Source organism: Taudactylus pleione, unplaced genomic scaffold (assembly GCF_031769625.1).
Source record: "Taudactylus pleione unplaced genomic scaffold, aTauple2 ptg000109l, whole genome shotgun sequence".
NCBI lineage: Eukaryota > Metazoa > Chordata > Amphibia > Anura > Myobatrachidae > Taudactylus > Taudactylus pleione.
The window spans coordinates 5,093,680-5,112,202 of record NW_028284511.1 but is presented as its reverse complement, the minus strand read 5'-3'; the positions used below and the strand labels follow the sequence as shown (position 1 = coordinate 5,112,202).

The window sequence follows — 18,523 nt, the reverse complement described above, 5'->3', positions numbered from 1 at the left end:
GAAGGGGGTGGACAGGCCCCCAACCCGTCCCCCGCCTCCTCCTACACACTGAACACAGAAGATGACGGTTGTTCAGTGTGTACGAACAACTATCATCTGCAGATATACCCGTTTAGTGTATACCCAGGATTCAATGCTGCGTGTTTCCCTTCTATTGTGCCACCAGCCCTGGCGTAATTGCCTACTGCCAGTAACAGGAAATTCAGGGGGTCCCCTGATGTTGCTGCTACCAGCCAAGGTTATGGGAAATGGCACTACCTTTGCAATTTATTGGGTGGCCCATTGTTTATATACTCCTTTTTACTGCACATCAGCCAAATAATTTATAATGACCTCTTTACCTCTTATGGGTACTACAGCAATTTACAATTTTACTTAGGGTAGTATATTATGTCCTGGTATTCATACATTATATATAGCACTCCATTAATTAAATCTAGAGATACTGTATGCTGCAAATTTGAACTACAGGTCATATCCTTTACACACATAAAAAGGCAACATGATTTGTTATTTACTTCTTGTTCTATAAATATCTGTCAAATTAAACAAGTTTAATATGTAACATATGCAAACACACAAAAAGAGTTCCCTGATTTCAATGCTCTGTAAAACAGTTCTCTTTTGCTTTATGTCCTGCAGAAAAGGACATTACCTCTTGCCCATCTTCCCAAGTCTATCTGTATAACCTGACTACGTGTCAGCCGACATGTCGTTCCTTGGCAGAGGGAGAGAAAGCTTGCACTAGTGTGTTCACGCCAGTAGATGGCTGTGGCTGTCCTGAAGGAGAGTACCTAAATGAGAAGGACCAGTGTGTATCTAAATCCAAGTGTTCGTGCTATTACCATGGCAACTACCTGAATCCACTGGATGTGATGTACAAACAGAATGAACGTTGGTAAGGGTTGAATAAGACACTGTACAACTATGACACTGAAACTCATAATTCTAAGAGTTTAACATAGAAAATGATGGCTCTATTTCAGGGCATTTAATCCATCCTTGTTGATTTAGTAAAATAATTGGGGAAGCTTGGTACAGTAGATCTTGGTGCCACCATTATCAAATCTTAGTAAAGCTTTATACTCTAAGAATTGGTTCTCTATTGTGAACCTGTTCCAGGGTCTTTTTTTTTCTGCCTGTCTGTGCTGATTTGAAATGAGTTCAGTACTCTTGTACAAGCTGTTTATGAACTGTGATACAGCAGGCCTTAGGCCTGTCACCCTGCAGACTCTGACTTGCCATTACTTACAGAAGATTTGTAACATGTATGCTCAATGGTGTTCCTTTGGGCCATCAATGCTCCAATGTGATGTATAGCTCGCAGCACTGAGGTCTTGGGTTCGATTCCCACTACAGCCCTAACTGTGTGGAGTTTGTATATTCTCCCCATACTTGCGTAAATTTCCTCCGGGTGCTCCAGTTTCCTCCCACACTCCAAAAATATACTGTTAGGTTAAATGGATCCCAATAAAAATTAACCCTAGTGTGTATATGTGTGAGCATGTGGTACGGAATATAGGGCCTGATTCAGCACGAATCGCACATCTGCGTTCACATGCACCTGGCCAAAGCGAAAATATGCTAATGAATGCATTTGCACTACCATCGCAGCACAGGAAGCAGACGCCCAGCATTACATACACACTTCCCCTTACGTTCACTCTTACATCCGAAATACTCAGCAAATCTACAGAAACATCGGTAACATTGAGAACCATCGAACCCAAGAGCACAGTTGTGGTTGACATGACCCTGCCGCAGAAGTTGCCAAGCTTCCTGCATGCAGAGGGATACCAGGCTGCATATGCAATAGCAGTGGCTGATTTATGTATCCCCATGCAACGGCGGTCAGACGCACTGGCACGTTAACGTTAGGCTGACCACCCCCCCAATTACCACTCACAAACGGCACTTCCTGTCAATCACTTTTCAATGTCTCTGCGTGCTCTCTGCTATTGTAATCCCGATCGCAGTGAGCTGATCATGCACGGCGGGGCTGCAGTACAGTCCAAAATTCAAATAGGGGAGTCACACCAACTGCCAGTGAGTCCCAGCCAATGATGTTTGGCAGTGTGTGAAATGACAGTTCGTGTGTCTCCCCTATTTGACTTTTGAACTGCGCTGCAGCCTCACCTCTTACCAGGGAAGTCCAGGACCAGAGCATTGTGTCTCTCCTGGAGAGGGTCATGTTGGGAGGTATGGTAAAGTGCTGCGGAATATGTGTGCGCTATATAAATAACTGGTAATAAATAATAAATAAAATTTCCAGCTACTACTTAGCAGTGTCTTGTTTAAAAGGAGAGCTCCTCACACACTGTGGTGCCAAAGCAACAGGTATCTGTGCTTCTATGTCCAGCTGGGAGTTTCTATACCAGCTACCCATTACTGACGTGGCATTTTCATTCCTATCCCGATGCCTGATTTTTGGCTGTTCTTAAATGATCCCTTATGGAACCAGCCTGTTTTTGGTCATCCAAGTCTGCCTGTAAACCTAGCCTTCCACTTATTCTCCTGAGGCAGCCAGCATGGGAATGAACACTCCATTGAGATGGCCCAGATTCATCAGATTCCATCTGCAGTATGCCCTCTCCATGTGTATGGCTTCCCTGCTGCTTAGGTGTGATGTCATGATGTCACGAGTTTAAGGGGCAGGGCTGGCACAGGGCCACTGCTGCCTTGTTATGGTGCTGATAGGTAATCAAATATAATAAAGCAGAAAGGGGTGACTCTATGTTCAATAACACCACAAGGTGAAGAAATAAACAATGAAGAGTTTCCATTATCGTTTGAGACTTGGTATATGGATTTGTGAATGAGCCTTATGATTTCTTCTCTCTTATGTCATTTAATGAAAATATAATATACCATAGCATAATACCATCACAGAAATAAGTGTATTGAAAATTAGTCTATAATCCCCCAAAGTAAATTTTAGAGAACCGCTGGGTTCCTTAGTGATGTTGGTCACTGAAGAACCCAGTGCTGCTCTGAATTTTCTATCTTTCTATATTTAAAGTTAATAAAATTGTAAATATTATTTAAAAATTAGGAACCAATGGTCACTTTAGGCACAATCCCAATATACCTGTGTAGATTTTACTTACAGCTGCAAAAACTAATGATAATGACATGTCTTTTGCTGCAATGTTATTACTGAGACACCATCGAAGATAAACCATATCTTATCCGTAGTTTAATAACTGTATAAACAGTATAAGTCTATTATGAGTATTTACATAGAAATGCTAATGATGTATTTCATTTTTTACCCCCAGCTCGTGCCACAATGGGAAACTCATTTGCAGTACTCACGTCAATGACAGTAAGGAAAAAAGGCTGCTTCAAGTATTATCATACAAATGTTACACATCAACATTGGGAGCTGACATAATAATAACAAACATTACAAACAAGTTTCAATATATGTACAGTATATCACACAGTACTCCATCATTATATCTAAAGTATAAAATAGTTTGCAGAAAACAATAATGAATATGAATATACCATGTTTTCCGTCAGTGCTGCCCAATTATATAAGTAATGTTACCATTAAATGACGATGTAAACAAGTCATGTCACACTGATGCACAAAACTAAAAAAAATTGCATTTATACAATTGCCACAATGTTACTGAATAATATAAGCTAATAATGTATTGTGTATTGGGTAATGTGCGCAAATAATATATTCTACACATTTAATTGTTCATTCCAAGACTAGTTATTCCATACATAAAGACTCCTGGTCTCTTTACAGCTTGCTCCGAAGGGAAGGTCTACTTTGACTGTAACAAGGTCCAATCAGTTGTTTCAGGAGCCTACAGTCACAGGAGCTGCAAGACGCTCAGCGTGGAATATGTACGTTTATTTTATTTTTATTCTGATGTTACATTTGAAGCAATGAAATCCTAAGTTATAATATATTTATGGTTACATAGCCTACGCTATTGTGCCAAAACCTGTTATGTAGTGTGCATACTGCTAACACTGACCTCATACAATACATACCATGCTATGCCTAATTTGAACACAACTGTTTGGCTGATTTTTACAGTATATGATGAGGATAACACAAAATAATAACCTGTACTTTCTGCTAACTTAGTTTCAGACGGAGTGCATCTCAGGATGTGTTTGCCCCAATGGTCTTCTAGATGATGGGGCTGGAGGATGTGTTCCTGAAAACAGGTGTCCTTGTGTCCATAATGAAGATATATTTCCCCATGGGACTAAGGTCAAGGTGGACTGCAACACATGGTAATGTAATATGTTTGTGATAAATGTGACAAAGTCTAAATCTAAAGTTTTATCTAAATGGTTTGGACCATCCATATAGTGTCCAAGGGGTCTATTCATTATTAACATGCAGTAGCCCCATGCACAATTTGCAGCAACAGACCCAATTTCACCAGAGCAATTAAGTTCCGGACAGCTGCTGCAAAAAAGCAGCTGTGCTCCGGCCCCTAGCAGCCAAACCATCGCTACTAATTACTAGTGACGAAAGGCCGTGCTACTGCCAGTGTGTAAGCTTAGGTCACGCATGTGCACAGCGAGGGGGATCCGAATGGGCACAGCAAAGGGATCCCTTTTCGCACTTCGGATCCTCTTCCTATAGGTAGTAGCAGGGCTCAGCTGGCTAACACCATCTAAAGATGGCAACAGATCCCACAATTAGGCTACAAAAACTGTCAGCGTTCTGAGCAATGATGAATAGGTCAGTTTTTTAAAATATGCGGAAACTACTGTTCCCATTTGTATAACGGACCCATTCACCTTAGCAAATAGACACCTAAAACAGTGATGATTTTAAAATGAAGTTGCCATATTGCCCTATAATCCACTCTTCAATCCCCCCCAGGCCCCACAGAGGGCCTAATTCAGACCCGCTCGCGAGCGCAGGATGCTCGCAAGCGGGACGATGGTGCCCTAATGCGCATGCGCACGTTGGAGGGAGCTCCGTCGTGCACATGCGCGAGACCCACATAGCGACAGCCAAGCTGTCACTATGGGTCTCGCACCAAAGGGGGCGTACTGTCGATGGTGATTGACAGCACGCCCCCTTTGGTGGGCGTGCCGGGGGCGTTGCTGCCCAGACGGAGGCGTTCCCATGGGAACGCCTTCCGTCTGGAGCCGGCCCCACTGACATCACTAGTGATGTCAGTGGGAGTGATTTTGGCTCTGATAGAGCCAAAAGCACTCCAGGGCTTGCGGCAGCGAGACCCTACCGCAGGGTCTCGTCGCAAGCCCGATGGTCGCGATGGTCTTGACCATCGCGACCATCATCATGGGCGCTCGCATAAGCTGTGGGTGGTAACCCACAGCTATGCGAGAGTCCAAGAGGCCGCTCCATTTTTAGGTAGGAGGGCCCTGATTCAGAGCGAGCGCTCTGGTCAGAGCGTCCGGCTCTGAATCAGGCCCAGAGCCCCTTGCTTTTTTCTATTTTATACATGGATCATTGCTCTGCACACTGCTGATGAACTGTGGAGACACGTGGGGGCTTTGCTTGGAAGAACACTCTTATATTGAACAGAAACCAATGAGGGGTAGTTGCACTAATAATGTACTACTGCACAGCCACTAGCAGTATAGACAATAAGATTATAATGTGACTATGATTGTCAGTTCTCTACAAGATGGTGACATAAACTATTTCTCCGCTGAAATCTGCAAACATGTTCAAAAGACTTGAAACTAATCCACTACCTCTTTTACCTGCCACATTCTGTTCTTTTACATTTGTTGCAGTCCTGTGAATGAACACAGAACAAACATGCATATAATTCAATCATATTGCAAAAATGAATGACAAAACTGATAATATTATTTATGTATCCAATGATCAATAATGATATAATGTGGTCAGATACGTCAGTAGACATTACAGATCAGGCTTATTTATTTTACATTATGTAACCTGCAATGAAGTTTCATATTAATATTCATATATATTTACTTATAATGTCAATTTAATAGCGTGAATTAATTTGCAGCCTTTGTCAGAGCGGAAGATGGAGCTGCACTAATGTTATATGTTACGGCACCTGTACAATCTATGGAAACGGTCATTATATCACTTTTGATGACAAGTTATATGACTTTGATGGAAATTGTGAATTTGTGGCTGCCCAGGTAAGGGACTCCAGATATTATTCTAATATTACCAACACCAAAAACAAACTTCTGTAACACTGTACTATGCTTCATGTCCATCTGTTACTCTATGCAAAGCAAAACAAGCAAGTAACCATGATGCAATGCAAGGAGTGCAAATCAGAGACGTATTAAGAGAGGAGGGAGCCCCCTCCTCTCTCCCTGGTGGCTGGCTGCATCACTGCAGCAGTAAATTCTGGGCACTAGTCTGTGCCAAGAGTAAACTGCGCATGCCGCCATTTTCCCCGCGATTTCCCTACTGTGCATGCGCAAGATGCCGGGAAAATGGTCACGGCGGTCGTTTTCCAAGTGGTTTGTGCAGCGTTACAGCCGACGCGGGACTTCGGAGGGGTAAGTATTAAAAAATATAGGTGCAGAGTGTGCCGTGTGCCCCCCCTGGACCCAGGGGCCCGTGTGCACCGCACACCTTACACCCTGGTGCAAATGCATTTAGTTTTCTTTGTTTTGTTTTGCATGTAGGGTAAATACTGGCTGCTTTTGCTTGTAGCCAACGAATGCTGGACAGCTTTATGTTTACACTGCAATTTATATTTCAGTTCGGACAGACCCCTCCCAAATCTAAATCTCTCTGCACATTTTAAATCTGCCCTTCCTGCTGTGCAACATGGTTTTACCAAGGTGCAAAGATGCAGTACTTGCTTGTTTTGCTTTGCTCCCAACTCAGAATCAGTCCCTTTTTGTCTATATTTTTATACTTGCTTGATCTAATCTAAGCCATCTATAACTATAGAATATTTGGCTCTATAGAGTTATAATGTTACTAAAACTGAATAGCGTTCTCTTCACATCATGCATTGACTAACTCAGTAGTTCCCAAACTGGGTGCCATGGCACTTGCAGGGGTGCCATGGGTTAGAGGTTCAGGACCAAATCAAATTATTCATGGTCAATGTGATAGGCAAAACCAGTGCTGGTGTCTGTCAATTATAAAATATATAGTCAAACAGAAGCACATTCCTGTCCACCACCACATAACTGAGTCTACAGATGACAGGTAAGCACAATTTACTTCATTTAATAATTTTTGCTGAATTCTCAATAAGAAACTTTTTTCCTAGGAGTGCCGTGAAAAACATACTGATTCTCTAGTGCGCCGTGATTCAGGAAAGCTACACAACAAGATCAAACTATGAACCTTCCAATGCTCTTGAATAGAAAGATAGCATGAAGCTCATCACACCACCAAGTTTAAAACAACGCCCTCAGGAGTAGATGTACTAAGAGAGAGATAAAGTACCAACCAATCAGCTCCAAACTGTCAATTTTCAAACGCAGCCTGTAAAATGACAGTTAGGAGCTGATTTTTTGGTGCTTTATCTCTATCCACTTTATCTCTCTCCATGCTTTGATAAATCTCCCCCTCAGCCTCTCCAGCAACACCCAACATTTGAAGTAGCAAAGTTTAAACTACTGTACTAATATTTTTTTCTCTTTTTACCCATGACGGCCTGTTGTGATGAACGCAGGTTCATTTGTTAGAATACGTATGAAGATATTATGAATTGATACACTATTACACTGCAGGCTGTTTTTTTTAACCATTTTATTGAAGGAAAAAATCTCACACTCATTTGCCAGTTTCTGGAAGAATGGTTTGATTGCAGAATGACTAGACTCGCGCTAAATTATAGATCACATAAAATACCCACATTTCAAAATCCTCAGTGTTCACAAGTGCACAAATCTATTTGGATATGGTATAGTAAAAGACAATTGAGTTGAAACTATGCCAGAAAACACACCACACTGATCCGGCTAACCAACATTTTTGAAACTAACTGATTGATTTTCTGGCAGACTTAGCCGGCCTGATGTGATTGTTAGCCACACACATTAATACAGTTACTGGACCTTGTTAATGGATTTATTTATTTGAAGACATACTGTAAGAGATGACAAAATGAAGCCCCGTTTTGATACTTTCAATCAAAGTTTTCTATGGTGATTTGTTGGCAATGGGATCATTTTGGGAGACACGTGCAGCACATTTAGTTCTATTTGTTCTAAAATGAGTGCTCATGATTATGAAATTTAAAAATGAGTCACCCATGTGAGTTGAAGTTTGCCCATCCCATATGTTCCTTTATATCAAAAAAGATCAAAATAGTTATATTCCCATTAACTTTACTTGGTCACTGTAGATACACAGGGCCTGCAAGTCAAGGCTATAACTTGGTGTTCCCTTGTCCCTCTGTTAACTATATATATTTCATCCTTGCTAGATGTGCTACTGTTCCACCCCTCTGTAGCAGGCCGCCATCTTGCCTTATAGGGATGTGCTTCTTGAACACAGCAGACACGCTAACACAAGTGTGTTGCAGAATTGCACTATGTGGATTGGTAGCTGCATAAACTGTAGCTGGGCCAATTATAACACAGTATCTTCATAGACTACAGTTTCAGCTTTTTTTTACCTGTATATTAGGGCATTGACCTAAGTATGTTGTCCTTGTTATAATAAAGAGGTTACTTTTTAACAGAGCAGCAGGTTAACAGTAACTATTTGCCTTCATGTGTTTATATTTGAAAGTGAGATTTTGGGGATTAGCGGTTTAAATATCTGTTTTCTAGAATAGTATTCATTGTTTATCTGAATCCATCAAACACTGACAATTATGACATTTGGAATTTCTTAAGTGAGAAATTTATATCATAGCATGCAACAAGGTTTTTGTGGTTCTTTTTAAAATTGTAACTTTGCTAGTACAAGGTGGGGTTGTACTAGCTGGTTTAGCAGGTAAAATAAAAGTTCTCTGTATTTACTGTAAGTAAATGTTTTCATAGAAATGAGTGGTGAATGGAATGTGTTATATTATATGTCTTTAAATAAGTGCATGTTATAGATAAATCAATTATTATATCAAATTATTGGGTCAATATTGAGAAATATCTCAGAGGAAACAATTGAATTTGAACAGGTGAAAAAAGGGTGGTATTAAAATGTAAAACATTTGTGTGGTGTTGTGCTAAAAGGAATTGTGCAATAATAGTTATAAATATAAATTTCAGAGTCCTAACAATGGTCCTGATTCAGCAAGGATTATACGCACGCAACGCAGTTGCTAATATCAGCGGTGACATGTAAATAATTGCATTCACATTGCGATCGCAGCCTAACATTAGGACTCCCACATCCCATTTACTCACATCTGTATACTTTGGCCACATCGCTAAACAATCGGTAACATTGAATAATATCGGACCCATACGCACAGTAAAGGCATGTCAGACCTCACTCAGGAATTGGTTACTTCTGCGCACGCTATGAGGCCTCAGGCTGCGTCTGGTATTGCAGTGGCTAATTTATGCACGACCGTCCAAAGCACTGGCACGCCTGCATTCGCTAGACCACCCCCCGTCATCCCCCACAAATGGCACTTCCTGTCAATCACTCTGCCATGGGTCTACGTATCCACTGCGATCGCAGTCCTGATCGCAGAGACCGGTTTGCACCCGTGCACTGCGATGTATGTACGCAACAATCAGCTGATTGCGTGCGTGTAAGCAACTGCGATCTTGGCTGAATCAGGCCCAATATTCCTTAACTGGTTTTAGATCTGCTGAGATCTTCACAAAATAAATTATTATTTTGTTGTTTATTACCAAAATTATAGCACAATCAATGTTATTATTTGTATAGCTGTAAAGCTAGGTATACACTGGAGCGACGGGCATTCGTTCCAACATCGGAACGAATGCCCGTCAACAGTGATTGTGCATCCACACTGGATGACTTTAATTAACGAGGGAATGATCAACGTTACGTCATTCATTAACAATGCACTGGCCGCTAGCGATATAGCTAGGTTTGATCATCACTAACGACCGCAAGAGCGCACAAACATGTGTACACACTGGGCAATGTCGGCGAGATGTCATTGCGAAATGACATATCAGCCCGACATTGCCCCAGTGTGTACCCAGCTTTAGACTATAATATGTGTGATAGTTAAATGAAAATTTACTATGATACATTGAGTATATAGAAAATAACAGCTATTTTGCTTATCATTTAATTCCAGGATTACTGTGGTCCTAACAATTCTCATGGCAACTTTAGCATCATCACAGAGAACATCCCATGTGGCACTACTGGTGTTACGTGTTCAAAGTCTATCAAAGTTTTTCTTGGGGTATGTATATATATTATCTCGTGTTTTGGTTGATTGGTGGATTTTTGACTCTTGTCATTAATGATGGTTGTAAGTTTTAAGTGTGAGATCGGGAATTGTTTTGGGAGGAGAATAAAAAATCTGTTACTGAATGACCCATGTGCAATAAAAAGTCCAAGCAATGCAGACAGACAGTCATGGGTGCAATATAAATGATTGAGATTTTAAAAATACAGGCAGACTTGCCGGATTTACCCCCGTGTCTACATCTTGCAGACTATGGCTGTGTTATATGGGTTTTACTATATAAATATCCATTCACTGCATACCTTACTAATATATCATATCCAGTAAATGACCAGTATGTTATACCTCGTTAATAACTTTAATGTTAATGTTGCTGGTTGGACATGTATGACAAAGCCCTCATGATAGACATAAAGATCAAATTGTCACCATTAAGGGATATATTTACTAATGTGAGAGTTTTTAGAAGTGGAGATATTGCCCATAGCAACCAATCAGATTCTACTTAACATTTATCTAGCACCTTCTAGAAGATAATAGCTAGAATCTGATTTTTTGCTATGGGCAACATCTCCACTTCTAAAAAATCTCACTTTAGTATATTTACCCCTAAGAGTGTACGTTTATTATTAACATAGTTGATTTTAGCAGAATTTTAAATCTAATAGTATACTGTATAATTTAGACCAGGATGACATAAAACATATAACTAAGACTACCAGAAACCATATATGTTATATGCAAGCTAGAATTTAATATAGGTATATTGCTGTAGTAAAACTTGCTAAATTGTGTAGAGTATCATGGTGACTGTATACAAACATCCAATAACATATGTCCTTCCTTGGATGGATTTTTACATATTTCAGAGCACTGTACTGAAGTTAGCAGAAAAACACTTAGAGGAAACCGTAGGGCAGGGTGGAAAACCTGTGAAGTACCTGACACGAGAAGTAGGGGTTTACCTGGTCATTGAAGCAAGCAATGGTATTCTACTGATTTGGGACAGAAAAACCACAATATTCATCAAGGTGTCACCTGCATACAAGGTAAGCAGAGTTCATTCAGCATTACATGGGACTTTTGGAACATAATCTTTGTCACTCTAGAGTAAGTAAACAATGCATGTATCCCTTCCCTAGAAGAGTTAATTATTATTTATTTATAAACAGTTTCTTATATAGCGCAACAAATGCCGTCGCGCTTTACAATTTGAATCAACATTAACATTATACTGGGTTGTAAAAGACATACATACATAAAAGACATACATAAGGGTAAGAAGGTCCTGCTTGCAAGCTTACAATCTATAGAGAAATAGCTGTTGATACAGAAGGATAGGTGCTACATATAGCAAATTGGTCCAGCCCGATTGCAGATGTTCTTGGTGGGCTGTATAATCCAATCACACTGGAAAGTTGGCCAAGGGTTAGGAGGATGATATATTGAAGAAAGAGAACATAGGGGAGTTAGATAGGGAGCTATAAAAGGTTAGGTTAGGGGGGATCCTGGAATCTGATAAGCTTGTCTGAAGAGGTGAGTTTTCAGAGAACGCTTGAATGTTTGGAAACTAGTGGAAAGTCTTATTGTGCGTGGGAGGGCATTCCACAGGGTGGGCGCAGCCCGAAAAAAGTCCTGTAACCGTGCATGGGAACAAGTAATGCGCGGGGATGAGAGACGTAGATGTTTAAGTGTTTGTTTAAGTCAGTCAGGCTACAACTGTCAACAGATCATAAATAGACATTGTTATTTTCTTATTTATATGATGTCACAAGCGTTCCCTAGTGCCATGCATAGGGGACAGAGCGTACAAAAAATGGAAAAAGGTGAAAAAACTAGACCATTACATACAACTTCCTAAATGTACATAAATGCATACTTCTATAATAGCAACCCGCAAATGACATAATTATGTAGAGAAAGCAAAAGGACAGAGGGACCTGCACTCAAGCACTTACATTCTTGAGGGATAAGGGTAGACACAAAGACGGAGAGGTGAGCAGAACCGTGGAGACTCAGGAGGAGGGTTGAATGCCTTGAATGAAGAGAGGAGTTTTAAGTACATGTTTATAGTCTGGGAGGCTGCATGCCGGTTTGACTTGGAGGTCATTTTAGAGGTTGGCAGCAACACTCACAATAAAGCTCCACTAGTTGGGATTAAAATAATTAAAAAAACGTGTTATTACTATAGTGCCAAAGAGTGAATGCAATAAAAGTTTCTACTGATAGAATATTTGATCATTGGCGCAGAACAATGTTCCCCAAACTCATTCCTCAGAGAGCACTAACAGTGCATGTTTTCCAGGCTCCTCACAGAATCAAAAGTGAAAGAATTAGCTCCATTTGTGGATATTTTAAAATGTGGCAGTCAGGAATTAATACACCTGTGCACCAACTAGGAAACATGGAAACCACGTACTGTTAGTGCTCCCTGGGGAATGCATTTGGGAATACTGGCATAGAACATAAATCAGCCCAAAGCTAAAATAGTATTGTTTAAAATAGTTCAAACACAAATGAATACCATGAAATATGTTCTTTTGAATTCAAATGTCTATTAAACTGTAAGTATTTTTTGACTGAAATGAACTTTAGGTTGTGGATATTCTGTACAATACCTGGTGGCATATACTAAACATTTTTTTTTCTATCATTCCTTTTCCTCCAGGGCAAATTGTGTGGTTTGTGCGGAAACTTTGATGATAAATCACAAAATGATTTTACAACCAGCCACATGTTACAAGTCACTGATGTGCTGGAGTTTGGAAACAGCTGGAAGGTTGACTCCAACTGTCCTGACGCATCAGATGTGGTCAATCCCTGCAGTCAGAACCCGCATCGCCACTCCTGGGCTGAGAAGCAGTGCGGCTTAATCAAAAGCCAAGTTTTCAAAGTCTGCCACAGCAAGGTAAACTGGTATAGACCATGCAGAATTCATATGAAATAACATTTCAGCTAAAGTTTGGCAAAGAACTAGACAACTGATATATACAACTAACAAATCTTCTCATTATGTCTAAAGAGAATGTTGACTGACCAAGGACAGTCCAGTCATAGGTCATGCTTGTTCCCCTTGCCCTACTACTTAAACAGATGGGAAGGGTTGTGTTGAGTCCCTTGGAGCTAACAGCTATTGGTTAACTGAGGCCATACTATAAATATGGCGGGAGTCTCGGAAGGGCATCATGGCTGAGGGTTCCTAAGTACCAAGGGTTAGCCAATGATTCTATAACTGTTATACATTGCAATACATTTTCTGTGTAACAGAATTGTTTTTGTTCTCATTATTCGGCACAGTAATACCTATAACTAGTTCAGGAGCAACATGGTAGCTCAAAGATGACAGAAAACAGAGGAAATATGTCAAACTAATAGAAGTCAGCATGAAATGATCAGTTATCAATCCATATATGTGAAAAGTCTAAAAATAAATGCTTTCTGAGCCACGGTACTGTTACTGATGTTTATGTCCATACAAACTAACTGAGAGTGAACATTTGTTTAAGGTGGATCCAAAACCATTTTACGAAGCTTGTGTAAATGATGCCTGCTCGTGTGACAGTGGTGGGGACTGTGAATGTTTCTGTAGTGCAGTTGCAGCCTACGCCCAGGAATGCACCAAAGCAGAAGCTTGTGTCTACTGGAGAACACCTGACATTTGCCGTGAGTAGAGTATTATGTACTTTCTGCAGAGTCTGTCAGGAATTCACATTTTATGCAACATTTCGTGCAAAGAACAGGATAAATTGTGCTAATCCATTTACAAAATGATAAAGTGTTCGATAGAGCTACTGTTGTATTCCTTTCTATGAAAATTGTATATAAATTAGTATTTTTTCAACAAAAGAATTAGAGCAAATAGTACACTGTACCTCTCATAAGATTATAGTCCCATATTCAATTAGCGCAGAAAACAGTAGTTTTTTTGCTGATGGCGAAATTGGATGATTTTCACCAAAAAAACTGCAAAATCGGCTAATTTTCACCAAACAAAATCGCAAAAATGGGAGGGGCGAAATAAACCTGGCGAAAATAGGTGAAAACTCTGTAAAATACATCTGTACCCCAAAAAATGGCTGACGTACATCGGAAATAATTTTAGAAGTGTACGATTGGCCATAATAAAAGGAATCTGGGTACTTAAATTGCGTCAATTGGTGGTCTTTTGATTATATGGGAAAACATTGAAAAAATTATAGGGAGCTATTTTTTTTCCAGGTAATTACTGTTCCACATAAATTAGGGTACGTTAAAATGCAGCAAGTATATTTTTGTGTCGTAAAAGCGCAATTTTAAAAACAGTAAAAAACCACCGCCTGTGGTGCAGTGTTTAAAACACTTGACGCATCCATACCGCCCCCCGAAATATCAGACCCAATACATTATTAAACCCTTTTCAACAATTTTTTTTTTCACCCAAAATTTGACCGGTCGTTTTTTGCCAAAGAACGCAACTTATGACATTTGTTGCGGTAATTTATCATTAGGGGAGTTGTCGAAAGGCTTCTGAAAGAAATCGCCACATTTTTAGGCAAGAATAGGGATTTTGCATTTTTTTTCTCCTGGTCTGGGATGGAGAAAACTTTTATCCTGTTATTTGCGCCATTTTCACCTGTTTCCCATTTTCGCCTGGTTGTTCTTTTAGAAAATCGGCCAATTTCGCCCCTTTTATTGTCAAAAATCATCCGATTTTGCGAAAAAAACATCAGTTTTCGCCGCTAATTGAATACGGGACATATAGTCTGATAGTATATCATAGTGTGACCACACACCCAAGAGTGGTATATCTATCTTATAAAATGGCCCCAGTTGTGACTAAATGATTCTACAAGGAGATGAAGTAGGGTGAACAGATATACAATAGGATGAAAAATAGTTTGGAATAGGCTTTTTAATTTAAATTATTTATAATGAATAAACATGTAACTGGATAACAGAGTAAGTGAATAAAAACAGTTGAAATGTTTTTGTCAGAAATGTGTATTTCTGTTAGTGAGGCAGTGTTGTGCTGCTTTTCTCTGTGAGTGTTGCTATTGTTTACATTTGTGGAGTGACAGTTGTAAGTAGTTCCTGCATGTGGTGACGTAGAGTGGTGTGCAGTGAACAGTCATGTGATTTAGTGTGTCCAATTATGTTAGTGGGATTTCTGTCATTATAACATACAATTTTCAGAAATACAATATATATATATATATATATATATATATATATATATATATATATCCAAAATGTAAATTTGCAATGACAGAAGAATAACAGCACAGCACTCATTATCTCTCAGACCACATATAGCCAAAGTTTATGACGTTCACATTGAATGGTGTACAACAAAGCAATACAACATTACTAGCCAACCTGAAGTAATTTATGGTTGCACATTTATCACTTATAAAATGGGTCACAAGAACAAAATAAGAGTGGATAAGACCTCTTCATTGAATCCAAGATACCTCTTAAAACACCTTTGTGTATTGTCCTGATTCAGTAAAGAGGTCTTTAGAAATTCTATGGCCCTCTGATTAGAATCCAGAATAAATTGTACTGACTTGGTGATGTCCTACAAATATTATTTGATCTGTATCTCTTGTTGTTAGCCCTGAAAATTGGTGTTTAAAAAGCAACGTAGCTATTTAGTTACTAGGATTCATACAAGCAAACATTTAATCTGGTTTGAACTCCTATACTTTATCCAAATGCATTTAGACTCTGATGTTTCTAATATGACCTCAAAACTCTTAAAGCAATATACCGTAACCATATATACTGAAAAGGTATAATCTTTAGACATTCCCTTTTCTGCGTTTTTCTGTGCATTAAGGTGTATTAGGTTGTAGGATCAGTACATGGTTAGTGCAAATCTAATTAACCATCTCTATAAATGTGAACAGTTTACAGAAAACTATTTTTTTTACTTTAGCCATATTTTGTGACTACTACAACCCGAAGGATGAGTGCGAGTGGCATTATCACCCATGTGGTAATCACGACATACAAACATGCCGATCTATCAATAATGTCTATACTAATGTCACCATCACATATCTGGAAGGTAAGTGCTCCATAGCTGTCATAAATCACTTTCTATATTACATAATAGGTCACCACGTCATTGGTACGCTCAGAATAAAACTTGGCGTAGCCACTTGAACTATATAAAAATTGTATTTTTGTTTACAAAATGTATAATTTTATATCACTGTATCAAACACGAAGCACTGATAGATTTGTAGAACGTTACACTTGTGTCTTCAGTGCATATAACTACAAGAGCACTTATTACCGTAGTAATGATTATATATTTATGCATTACTTAAATCTCTGGCCAGGTTGTACTTCTACTCAACAGACTTACATTTTTACACGCTGGCATATAAAGCTTATCTCATCTCACAAATTAAATATGTATCTTTTTAAGGCTGCTACCCAACTTGCCCAGAGGATAAACCCATTTATGATGAGTCACAGAAGATCTGCGTTACGGCAGAGGAATGCGGTTGTTACATTAATAATACTCACTATGAGATTGGTGCTGTAGTGCCTTCTGATGTGAATTGCTACACATGGTAAGAATTATGATTTAGTCCACATTTTAAAGTGAGTCCGTTTAATATGCATATGGGATAATATGCATCCTGTAGTCAAACCAAGTAATATCTTGACTTGTTATGTGACATTCTGAGACTGCAATCTTGTGCAATCGTCTCTCCGCACAATGCAATGTTTAATAGATGATTTCTCGTTTTAGTATATGTTCGACTGAATCAAAACCCAGCTGCGTCTACAATCAATCAGGTACATTTAGCATTTAGTTATAAAGATAAAGATGCTTTTGTATATGGGTTCTTACTACTGTGATATCTCTTCTATGGTGAGTAGAAGAATTATACTACAACATAGCGGAAAGCTGTATATACCTGTAGTAGCATAAACTGATGGTGCCGCACAGACATAAATGAGGAACAAGGAGGTGACATAGGGCCTGATTCAGAGATGGACGCTAATGCTGCCTCTGCTGCGTCTTTGCACGCAGCTGCTGGGCGAAAATATGCAAAAGATGCAGATCCGCGAGGAATGTATAGAGATGACCACCTGCGGCTTTGCAAACCCAAGCATCTGCGTACAAAGACACAGAATCAGTCACAGATCCTTTGATTATCAGTCTTCAGAGTAACCTTGTGGTAGCGCAGAATGGTGCGGGAACTGAGATGCGGGAGCCATGTTTCTTGCGTACAGGATCATAGACGCAGGAGGAGACACGCCCCCAAAACAGTTATGATATACCTGCATTCTTTGCCACCACTCCTCGTTCCCTCCCCCAAATGCTGGGAACAACTACGGTAATGCACAGCTCACCGATAACACTGGCATGCGTCATATTTGAAGTTACCTTTTTTTTAGGTGAGCTTATATAATTAGTGCATGGTGAATTCAAAAATATAACTCATTTTGCTCTCTCAAGTTAAAAAAGCTAATGTTTCGTAAATAAATTATATAATAGTTTGGAAATTATAATGTTTATTGTTTCAAAGCAGACTTACATTGTGCACCATTTCATATATATATATATATATATATATATATATGTTCCATATCGAGTGGCACTCCCAGCACTACACACCAAAAAAGGCCCTGGTGCCCTCCGTCAGAGACCAACTCGAGAAGGTCCCAATATATCATCCACACCGGCGGCACTCAGGTACATAAAGGCGTCTCAACACAGGGGTATATACCGACGTTTCGGAGCCATTTATTGCTCCATCATCAAGGACCTTGATGATGGAGCAATAAATGGCTCCGAAACGTCGGTATATACCCCTGTGTTGAGACGCCTTTATGTACCTGAGTGCCGCCGGTGTGGATGATATATATATATATACATATATAATCCACAGTGATACAGCGGCACTCAGGAGTCTTCACAATAAGGTGAAACAACGTGTTTATTTCAACGTTTCGGGATACGGAGACCCCGTCTTCAGGAACACACAGATATACTGTATATATATGTACTGTACAATTGATGTGAATGTAAGTCTGCTTTGATACAATAAACATTATAATTTCCAAACTATTATATAATTTATTTACGAAATATGAACTTTTTTAAACTAGAGAGAGTAAAAAAACCTGACCTGATTGAGCTAGCTGAGTTATATTTTTGAATTCACCATCCATTAAATATAAAAGATCACCTATGAAAACCTTGA

The 18,523-nt window shown here is 39.4% G+C and overlaps 1 protein-coding gene across 1 annotated transcript in view; it reads left to right on the top strand.

Moving 5' to 3' along the window:
* Positions 1 to 18,523, top strand: part of MUC2 (mucin 2, oligomeric mucus/gel-forming) — a 139,562-nt gene that overhangs the window by 39,763 nt on the left and 81,276 nt on the right. Inside the window, exons 16-27 of the mRNA XM_088471030.1 lie at positions 643 to 898; positions 3,279 to 3,325; positions 3,764 to 3,864; positions 4,112 to 4,263; positions 5,997 to 6,135; positions 10,200 to 10,310; positions 11,186 to 11,365; positions 12,985 to 13,224; positions 13,823 to 13,979; positions 16,234 to 16,365; positions 16,732 to 16,879; positions 17,062 to 17,108. Of these exons, the coding sequence (XP_088327156.1) occupies positions 643 to 898; positions 3,279 to 3,325; positions 3,764 to 3,864; positions 4,112 to 4,263; positions 5,997 to 6,135; positions 10,200 to 10,310; positions 11,186 to 11,365; positions 12,985 to 13,224; positions 13,823 to 13,979; positions 16,234 to 16,365; positions 16,732 to 16,879; positions 17,062 to 17,108 (1,710 nt within the window). The remainder of the gene's footprint in view (positions 1 to 642; positions 899 to 3,278; positions 3,326 to 3,763; positions 3,865 to 4,111; positions 4,264 to 5,996; positions 6,136 to 10,199; positions 10,311 to 11,185; positions 11,366 to 12,984; positions 13,225 to 13,822; positions 13,980 to 16,233; positions 16,366 to 16,731; positions 16,880 to 17,061; positions 17,109 to 18,523) is intronic.